The sequence below is a fragment of the Mus caroli genome, unplaced genomic scaffold (assembly GCF_978045245.1).
Source record: "Mus caroli unplaced genomic scaffold, Mus_caroli_1 scaffold_5, whole genome shotgun sequence".
NCBI lineage: Eukaryota > Metazoa > Chordata > Mammalia > Rodentia > Muridae > Mus > Mus caroli.
In genome coordinates, this window is record NW_028227260.1 from 19453761 (window position 1) to 19464970 (window position 11210).

Genomic DNA, 11210 nt, shown 5'->3' on the forward strand with positions numbered 1-11210 from the left:
CTGAAGACATCACGGGGGGGGGGGCTACTCTCTACCTCTCTTCTTTCATGTTATGTGGACAGTGCCATCACATATTCATATAGCAAAAATAACTCATGTCTTCAACTCACACAGCTTCAGACCTTAAGGAGAGAAAATCACCCATGTGAACCAGCCAAGTGACACAGGATCATCGCCACTCCTGTAGCAAGAGCATAAATCTAGTTGTCCCACCTTTGACTTTACAAGTCCAAAGACCCAGAAGCTTATAAAATCCCTTTCCCTTAGAAAGGCTGAACTCACACACCATATCATACCATATAATGTCTGCAGTTTTAAAGTGTGATGGACATTTCCCCCTTGTGGACAGCAGAGAGTAAGGATTAATCGATGCAAAGTCCTTGTCTGACACAGCTTCCCACAGCCACAGAAAGTCATGGCATTTCTGAAGTCCTGGCTACCAATGTCTACACATCTACACCGTGTTGGTCTTTGAAGCAAAATTGTTCCCACACACATCCCCCTTAATGCAGAGGATGTTAATTTGCTGGAGTCACCAATGAGTGATGCAAGGAATCAGTCAAAGTGGCAGCCTGGATAAGAGCATTGTGCAAGCAAAGGTGAATGCTGAGAGAGACTTCACTCTGTTTTAACACACACACACACCTCTCTCTCTCTCTCTCTCTCTCTCTCTCTCTCTCTCTCTCTGCTACTCACACCACACAGGAGAAATAGTAAGACAGGGCAGAGACAAAGAAACAGAAAGAGACAAAGAGATGCAGAGAGACAGAGGATTATAGTTCCTGAAAGCAGCCTACTGCTGAAATGTCCTCATTTTGTACGTTTTATTATTCTACAAGTTTGGTTTGATCACTCGAAATTACAGTTAGACAGTTACATTATATAAGTTTTTGACCATCTTCCTGCTTCCCTTGTTTGAGTCACTGACAGTTACATTATATAAGTTTTTGACCATCTTCCTGCTTCCCTTGTTTGAGTCACTGCCATTTTCGAATGTGTCTGTTATATGTCAATCTGAAGCCTCTCTTTGTAATGTTCACATTACTTGGATACAGACAAAAAGTCTGTTTGGGAAGTGGGTGGAATTTGTCCCTTTGGGCTCCCCATTCATACTACTGAACCATGATTTTTAGTTATTCAACTCTGGATTTTGAGGCTGAAGTGTGATTTTTGACTCTTAAGATCCTCTTCAGGACCTTTGGTAACTCATACATCAATGGGGGTGGGGGGGGGAGGGGAATGTAAGGCCCTCAGGGGACATGGCTGTTTTTCTCTCATCCTTCCCAACCTAGCAAGCAATAGACTCTCGCAGAAATCTTTGCTTTGAGTAGAGATCTGGGAGTGTTTGGTAGTCAGAGACAAGTTAGTTTGGGATAGGTGTAGAACTATTTCCCCAGCAGCTCTTGTCACGATATGTTGCCCTTGTCTTCTGAGAGCCCCCTCCCTAACTCTCCTCACTTGTATGGTATGAGAAGGCTGTCTTAGCAGATAAACCAGTGTATCTATGTATAATGGAGCGGGCATCTTAAAGGGGAGCCAGAATCTCGGGAAAGCCTGGGTCTGTGGTATGAGTCCTCAAAGTTATAGGTCCAGTTGATCACACTGTCCCCATAATCAGTGTCAGGCCAGCTGTGGCTACTATCTTCCCTTTGGGTTGGTGTCCTGAAGGCACTGAGATAACTCTTGTAGAGCAGACCCAGGTTAGTAGAGGGAAGAGTTTTTGATTTCAACAGAGAGGGTAATTTTACAGATAAAAATTTTCGATAAATTCTTTGCTCTAGGCAGGGTTCATTTACCTGCATTGTGTCATACCTAATCTGGCTGCATTGTGAAATCAATGGGACCAGCTACCTCCACGAATTCCCAAACCATGCATTTTGCTTAGACTTTTTTGTTTGTTTGTTTTTGCAATTTTGCAAATCCTGTGCCTATTGCCTGCTTGTTGTTTTCCTATATGGCAGTTTTTCATAAAAGTGACATTTATATTCAAGTTATCTATTTTGGGCCAAATTATGGATGAAATTGTCTTTAAATCTTTGCTTCCTGGTCTTTTTAAGCCAGTGGAGTACTCACACCTTCTACACATCAAGCCATGGATTCCAATTTGTCTAACTCCAGTCATTACCTGGCATTAACCTCTGTTGTTGTTGTTGTTTTTTTTTTTCCTGTGGGTCTCTTGTTGCCCTCTCTTCAAGTTGTATGAGCCATCTGTTTTGTGGATAGGTGTTTTGCTTTGTGCTTCCAGTCCTGTTGCATAGGAAAGTCCAATTTTCCTTTACTGTGAATAAATGACTCCGTCGGAGTCTAGTGTCTTAGTTATGGTTTCTATGGCGGTGATCAAGCAGCATGACTAAAAACAACTTAAGGAAGTAAGGGTTTGTGTGAACTCAAGGGTCGCTCTATCCCTGGGGGAATTCAGGGCAGGAGGAACTCAATGGCAAAACCAAGAGATAGGACCTGAAACAGAGGCCGCAGATAAATGCTGCTTACTTTCTTGTGCCTCTCAGCCTTCAGTTTGCTTTTGCATATACCCTGGGACCATCTGTGTAGAAATGGCACTATTCAGAGTGAGCTGATCCCTCTTACATCAATTATTATTCACAAAAAAATACTCCCTTTCGCTTAGCATTTTCTTAACTGAGGTTCTTTCCTTCTAGAAAATTCTAACTTATGTGAAGTTGACAAACACCTAGCATTCCTATTGTTCTGTCTATACTTATAAACCGTATAGTGTCTACTTGAGTTTGCATAAGAGACATAAAGCAATTTGGAGGATGGCTCCATTTTTAAGAGCACATACTGTTTTTCTACAGGGCCCGAATTCAAATTCTTGTATTCACTTCAGGCAGTTGTGCCTGTACTTTACCACCTGTAACTCCTCCAGCCCCAGGGGAATCTAACATTTTGGACCTATGCAGCACCTGCCCTCAGATCTTAGATCATACAAGCAGCCAGACACACACACACACACACACACACACACACACATACACGCGCACATGTGTGCGCACAGGTATGCACACAAAACACACACTCACACTCGCACATGCACACACATACAGAGACTTAAAATAATAAAAATAAATCTCTTTTTAAAGGATGTAAGATACTCTCTGAAGGATGAGGATTTAAGCCACAGATTGCATAACTAGCCAATGATTTAATCACAATATCCTTCTATAGGTTCATATGTGGAAACTAAAGTTTCATATGTAGAAACTATAGAATGGATGAAATTAAAGATGTTTTTCTTAGCTGTGGCTAAGGAAATAAATACTCTTACATTGAATAGTAAAACATGGCACATTTTCCTTGGGAATATATTCTATATTTCTAATCACTCTTCCTTCAGGAACTTCCCTGTGACTGGGATCCAGAGGTCTCTTGTGACCATCCTCCTTCCTTGTTCTAGCAAACTCCCCTCTGCTGTCAAAGGCTCAGAATAAGAAATGAGGAGAGAGTCCTAGGGTCTCTCATCCTAGGCAGGATCCATGGATGTTGTCTAGACCAGGGCTATCTATGTGGATGAATTTCAATAAATTCAGAATCTGTTTCCTCTGTTACAATGTCTCTGGGCTCTACTGTTAGGTGAATGTATGGATCATCAACAATAGTCTTTAATAAATAATAAACTATTGACACTCTCCCACAGGCTGTGCATCTCTCTATGCCCTTTGCCACGATCCTCTTGGGCATCTAGTGATGACTCCAGTCTTCCCTCTACTTGTTTTGCTGCAGCTTTGAATGTGTGCTACTCCAATTCCTGATGCAAGCTCCAAACCTCAGATCTAAATCCTTCCTATGTTCAAATGTCCAAGTCCCAAAGAACGGAGCTCCTGTCCTGTTATTCATTCCTCCTTTTTAGAATAAACTGTGGTGAAGACTCTAGGGCAGTAATCCTCAACCTTCCTAATGTGGTCATCATTTTAAAACACTTTCTCATGTTGTGGTGATACCCCCCCACACACAAGCATAAATTTATTTTTGTTGCTACTTCATAATTTTACTACTGTTACAAGCAGTAATATAAATATCTGATAGCCAGGATATCTAATACTGTGAAAAGATACTTTGATTTCCAAAGGGGTGAAGACACACAAGTTGAGAACCTCTGCTCTAAGGGAAAGATTAATTAATATCAACAAGTGACTACAATCCAAGAGATCATAGCATGGCTTGGGGCTCCTTTCCAGTGCTTCTGTAACTAGAGCTTTGTCTGTGTTCACTGAAACTAAGCATTCTCATTTGAAACCAGTAAATCATTCCTGCGGTTGGTTGTGGCAGCTAGAACCATGTGATCAGAAGTAGCCTTTGTAGACTCTTATACAGACAGTGAGTGCATAGCCTAAGGACTGCTACAGTCTGAATCACAAAAATTTATACATTGAAAGTTAATCTTCAATTCAATAGTACTAATGAGCATGGCCCTTTGGAGAACAGGTCAAAATGCTCAGCCATCATGCACAAATTAGTGCTCTTAAGGCTGAATGGGACCTGCTAAGTCCTCAGTGGCTTTTGGGCTCTGTCCACCAATTGAGACAGGATGTTCTCATCTTTGGACCAACCAAGATAGCAGCATCGTGACAAAAAACACAGCCCTTACCCAGACATCAGCCTTAATGACACCTTGGTCTTGGACTTCCTAGTCTCTAGAAGTAAGGGAAAGTTCTATTTTTTAAAATTGCTCTGGCTTGGGCATTTTATTACAACAACACAGGCAGACTAAAATACAGGCCAAGTTTCTGCTAGTTAGGAACTACATTAGGATTCTTGCTATTTGCCACATTACCTTTAGATAATAACTGCTAACAGGTTGTTATGGTTTGGCAGTTAAATGTCCTCCAAAAGTCCATGCATTTTAAAGTCACTGGCCATTAGTCTAGTCACTGGGAGGTTGTGAAACCTTTAGGAGGTTTAGTAGAAGGAAGTTATACCACTGGGGCATACCCCAGTAAGCAGTATCTTACCATGGTCTTTGCATCACCTCCTGCTTCCAGGTAACAGTCCTGTTTGAGTTCCTGTCCTGACTTCCTTTGGAAATACAGAGCTCTTGGCCCCTGCTGGTTTCTATTTTGCTTTCCAACTGCCAGGAACCAAACAGCTTTCCTGTTGTGTGAGAAGACTGAAAATTAACATGGCCTATGTTGAGTGATGGGCTCACTATGCAGAGGAAGAGTCAGGGCAAAGGGATTCACACTGTCTTAGGGTTTCTATTGCTGTGATGAAACACCATGACCAAAAAGCAAGTTGGTGAGGAAAGGGTTTATTCAGCTTACGTTTCCACATTGCTGTTTATCTCCAAAGGAAGTCAGGACAGGAACTCAAACCTGGAAGGAGGAGCTGATGCAGAGACTACAGTGGGATACTGCTTACTGGCTTGCTCAGCTTGCTTTCCTATAGAACCCAGAACCACCAGGCCAGGGATGGCACCACTCATAATGGGCTGAGCTCCCCACACCTCATTGATCACTGCTTACTGGCTTGCTCAGCCTGCTTTCCTATAGAACCCAGAACCACCAGGCCAGGGATGGCACCACTCATAATGGGCTGAGCTCCCCACACCTCACTGATCACTAACTAATAAAATGCCTTACAGCTGGATCTCATGGAGGTATTTCCTCAGCTGAGACTCCTTCCTCTCTGATGACTCTAGCTTGTGTCAAGTTGACACACAAAACCAGCCAGTATACAAACTCTCATCTAGACCACAAAGACTTGTGGAAGAACAAAGTGCTAAACAGACAAACTACAGCCACCAGATGTCACTTTTCTGCTGCGAAGTCATGACACAGTATGATATAAAACTCTGCAGTGGAGTGGTAAGATATACTGCCTCATCGTGGGAAGGTGTGGGAAACTGTGATAGTGGTGTTGTCATATACATACCAGAGAGCTCAGCTTCTCCTTCAGGTGGTGGTCCCCACTGTCCATCCAGTCTTCCAGGGTTGGGTGCTTTTCCCTCTATTATTTCTGGTTCTCTCTCCCTCCCCAACTCCTGATTATTCTCTCAGTGAGTACATCTTTTGTTAAGCTATTCCCCAAAAAGCTAAGGAGCATTTCATACACTGTCTCTGGGGGTGGGGTGGGGGGAATACAAGCTTTATCATATTGTATTGCAACACTGGGCATTTAATGAGAGCTTGGTGAAATATGGAAAAATGTATTCCTAACAGGGTGAACAGAGCAAATAATGAAACTTGCTTTTGCATTCAACAAACATTTATTAACACAAAAGTGAATAAGGCTTGTCCCTCTGCTCTCAGGGTCTGGTGCAGAGAGGTAGACAATCACAATGCTACAGTAGAATCACAGTCGAATAAGTATTATTCATCGAGGTATAGACGAAGTACTTTGGAGGCACAGTAGGAGAGATGGGGATGGGGACTATCTATTTTACGCCTGCATAGGGGATCCAGGGATGGTTCCAGAGAAGTCATCTGGGAGTTAGTCTTGAAGGAATGAAATCACCAGGTATTCACTAAGAAAGGATCCTTACAGGCTGGGATAAGGCCAGGGAAGTATGGGATTCAGGGAAAGAGGAATGGGGTGGGTGGGCATGAAGAGGGATAAGGAATTAGCAGGACTGTTAAACACAAACTCAGAGTTCTACTGTAGAAATTAAAATATCTTGTTTCCCCATGAGACAAAAGACTGAAGGCAGAGAGGGTGGGAGTTTCCTCAGTTAAGGGTCCCTGCCACTTTTTCAGCCAGACCATGGGGCTAAAACACCAAAAGCCAAAGCTTCATAGTTATGATCTAATTTCTCTAAGCCACAAAATTATTAAAAGCCTTCTTTCAGAAGCTAACGATGTTCTAATAATGAATTCTAAATGGGAAAAAATCTTGATGGCATTACCTTTTTCCGATATAGTTATCTGCATTGACATAAGATTAAAAAAATACATATGTTCACAAACCATTTTGTCTTCTCACTCTATCATTTATCTCTTTTATATCCATCTATATTTCAATGTGCTAAAGTACAAAATAAAACTTTCACCTTTCAAATATGATCTTATTTACATGTTTTTTCAGGTGTCAGTTTGTATGAGAATATTCTTTTTAAACTTAAAAGTTGGTTTTTATACTGAAATCTCTGCAGTTGAATTTACAGAAGGTTCTCTCTTAATATTTAAAAAATTGAAATCTTTAAAACTAATTACCTGTTCCCTTGAATAGTTCTAAACTTTCTTCTTTTAAATCACCTTTCCTGAATTTCACTTAAAATTTCATTTCATTCTATATACCTTGAAATTTTACTTTTTAAATTATTATAGGTATAATTTTTGTAAATTTTGGTCTTTCCAATGCATATATTTTATGCTTTAAATATTTAGAATCCAAATGTTTTCACTTTCTAAGATTTTCCCTTACTGATTTTAAGTTAGTGTTTTTTTTTTTTTCACTAACCACCTTAGAAATGTTCAGGTTTCATCTTAACTTGCAAAAATTTTAGAAAATTTTTAGAATACTCTATTTTCATACTCTATTTTTACATACTAACAATTTGGAATAATTTTAAATTAAAAACATTTAAAAATATTTCTTCTAAAATACTTAACTTAAATTTTTAACATTTAAAATGTTCTCTTAAAACCTTCAAAAGTGTTTCTTAATTGTTTTCTTTTAAAGCTTTAAAGTTTTTTGTTTAAAATATTTGGTTTTTCTCCAGACTACTTTGTACACTCAAAACTATAACTACAATCAATGAAAAACCCCATTCTTAAAATATACCCCCCACTAACACAATATCTTTGAAGAAATAAAATTTAATTTGAGAAGATCCTCCTACATGTTGAGACTATATTTAATTTGCTTTTTGTGACCCTTTCAACCTCACCTCTCCTCTCCTCCCTCTTGACTCCCCCCCCCCCCCAGTTCTTAAGGCTAATGGTCACTGATTGAAAATTCAATGTCTTCCTCCCATAGACTTATGGGACAGGGTAAAATAGTTCCTTTATGCCAAAGTGCCACTTGTCATATATGGTCATTATCCACTCCAGGTAGATTTTTGTGTTTCTTTTAAGAGGTGCTTGTTGTTGTAATGGCATTACAATTGTCCATCCTGGTAGGCTTGTGTTGTCTCTTTGTCGTTTTCTTTTTTTGTTTTTTCTTCTTTTTCACTTTAAAAACTTTTTTTTGGTCTGGAAATCATTCTGGATAAGATTATTCTTTCTCTATATCTTGCCTATGATAGAACAGTAGGTACCCTTCACTATTGAGTAATTCTTCCATTGTAGCCTTGGTGACTACAGCATCATCACAGCTGAACCACTGGTCTTTTTCCTGTCGGACAAAACTGGTGTAATGGCCACTTTCCAAAGTTCCATGGTGGTTAATTACTGCAAACAAAGAATACTTATTCTCACTGGGTACACACTCTGTTAATGGCTGGCCTTTCATTATGCTTTCTTTAGTAGAAGCCAAGAACGGTGTCATGTCCAGCTCCAAAGGAAACGAGATAAAACTATTAATCTTTCGTCTCTGTTTGCCTAAATGTTCAAATCTTTTCAGGTGAAAGCAGGCCACAATCGGTAATTTCTTCATTGTGAGCTGTTTGGTAGATTCCTGGTAGCTTTGGCATTGACTGCATTTGATTTTGGCACTGCTACCCAGGTCTTCGGGCCTTGTAAACCACTTCAGGCAATCTGTAAGTGAGATGACTCGTGGCTTCTGGCCATCCCTACTCGATGTGCTACTACTAGCCCTCCCTGGGGTATAAGGCCCAGGCAAATCCAAGCTAATGTCCCAGCATGGGTCTATGGTAGTAGAGACACCATGACAAACTTGACATGTTAAATCTGACTGCAGACTACCTGTAAAGATGTGATCTATGATGCAATTACAGCAGTTGGAGTTACCTTCCTGGTCGATACCATCATCTCTGCTGTGTCTATGCAACACATCCAATATTGCAATAAGAAACTCCTGAGCATCCTGTTGTCTGTAGCCTGCTAGATGCTCTGCATGGATCCATATCAGGTGTAGTAATTTATAGGGAATATGAGGACTTTGGTTCCCCGAGTACATAGCTTGAAAAAGTAAAGACATCTCGCAGACTAAACACAAGCTGGGGCTTGTCATCATACATTTGTGCTTATTTGAAAGGAAGAACTCTTTCAGTAGCGGAATGTGAGTAAGTACTTGGACAATACAATTCATAAAGCAAGTATTACCAAGATTAATTAATCCTCTGAAGCCTACAGTATAATACATTGTCTTTTTCCTCCTCTTTTTCTTGGGTTTTACCAAACTGGTCTCCTGATCTTTTGACTCGCAGGTTAATTGGTTTTCTTCCACCTCAGATGCCATCAACTGCTGATAAGATGTATCTCCTGTAGGGGATGATAACAGTCCCAGAATTTTTTCTTTTGTTTCTTTGGCGATCTTTTCTATATCTTTGTCATATACATAATCCCTACACATAAAACAATATATAACCCCATGACAGAGGTCTACTGCTAAATTGTGTTCCGTTGTTTCGGCATGAATATGAATATGTTTGTCAGTAAAGCATCCAAAAAATACACAGGACAGACAAGAGTGGAGTCTGTTCTTGTGAGTACTACATATTTGACAGATGCATGACTTTGCCTTACGTTTCCTAGTCTCCGGGGTTCCACTCCAAATGAAACGCTGATAGATCATCCGCAGGTTTCTCTGCCAGTTTTTAGCTACTTTAAAGCTCTCTACATGACAGCAGCCTGTGGGACCCTTATTAGACCCTATCTCCAGTAAACTGTTCTCTGAGCCATCTGAATCCCTAGAGGAGCCATGGTCACTAGAGTAGCTTTTCCGTGTTTGGGGTCTGGGTCCAGGCCTGGATCTACGTCTGGAATTGCGCCAGGCCACGGACCGCTGCTTGAGCAGGGGTGGAGGTGGCGGCGCTGGCGGGGGAGGCGGAGGTTTGGCGGGAGGCGGGGGTGGGGCCTTGAGCCCACGCCCTCCCCTGGAGCGGGACCTGGGCTGGGGCCGAGGGCGGGGCTTGCGGCGCGGGCAAACCGAGCTGGAGCTGGTGTGACAAGCAGCCGGGATAGAAGGGAGCACCTTCTCATAGCTGCCACTGCCCCTACTTGTTAAGTTCTCCGACGTGGGCTTGGGCTCCGGCCACAGCTCCGGCTTCATCTCCTGGGCTCCCTGTGTACCCCGCATCTCGATGCACTCTCAGCTGCCTGCTCCAGACAGGCTCCTCGACCACCTCCCGAACTCCAACAGGCGACAGAGCGGGAGGACCGGGACGCTTCTCGAACGTGGGCCATCGGCTCACTCCCAAGCCTGGGAAGAAACGCGTCTGGGAATGAGCTATGACTATGGGTGGAGGGAGACAGGAACTCGTGTGGACGGCCAGCCCGGCGTCATGGCCGCGGTGCCGTTAGCCTCAGCCCCTCCCCCTGCCGCGAGCCCCGCGCGCGGCCGCGGCTCCGCCCCTGCACCGGGGGCTCGCGTGGCGTGCCGAGCCCGAGCCCGCGGCTACCTGCTCCAAAGGCCGCCAGAACTGCTGGTACCGGGGAAGGAGGGGGGAAGGGAACTGTCCTGAGCTTTAGGGTGAAAAGGATGGCAACTCTTTTAAAAAGGCATAACCCGCTGTCTTTTCGGCGCTCTGTGCAGCCTCGCTTTGGCGCACCTTTTTCTACGTTTTTTCCTTGCATCTTTAAACCCCTTGAGTCAACAATGTATGTTAAATATGGCTGAAAGGAGGTTATCTTTGAAAAAAACTGACTCAGTGGACGAAAGTGTCCCCTGCCTCCTTTCTTACCTATGCTTCCAGCCTCTACTCCTAAGCGCGCTTGCTGTGTGCCACGCTCGAGCGCCCTCTCTTGCTCTTTCGTGCCTGTGCCCTCACACCCCGTTTCTTGCTCCTGTCCTCTCATTTCCTAGGGTTTCCCCCAGAATTCAGACTCCCTTCACGCGTGACCACCCCCATCCACAGTACGCGACCCCCAAAGTGCATGCTCCCTCTCCGCAACCACAGCAGCTCCCCAAGCCCGCGGATTTGTAAAAAGGTCTGGGTTTGTTACCTGGGGCCCCAAGGCGCGCTTCATCTAGAAAGTCAGCTGCTGCTGCTGTCCAGGCGCTCCTCTGCCAGTCTTCTCTATGACCTCTCTTCGGGGCTGGTCACAAGGGGGCCGCCCCCTGGCCCCTCCCCTCTCCACGTATGGGCCCCCAGCCCCGGAATCAGGCCTCCAGCAGGGATGAATAGTACCGCTGTC

General features: G+C 43.1%; 1 protein-coding gene across 1 annotated transcript; it reads right to left on the reverse strand.

The window, feature by feature from the left end:
• Nucleotides 1-7922: 7922 nt before the first annotated feature.
• Nucleotides 7923-10377, reverse strand: Usp51 (ubiquitin specific peptidase 51). Its single transcript, XM_021154046.3, has one exon. The coding sequence runs from the start codon at nucleotides 10150-10152 to the stop codon at nucleotides 8167-8169; it is 1986 nt and encodes a 661-aa protein (XP_021009705.1). The 5' UTR covers nucleotides 10153-10377; the 3' UTR covers nucleotides 7923-8166.
• Between the last annotated feature and the right edge of the window lie 833 nt (nucleotides 10378-11210).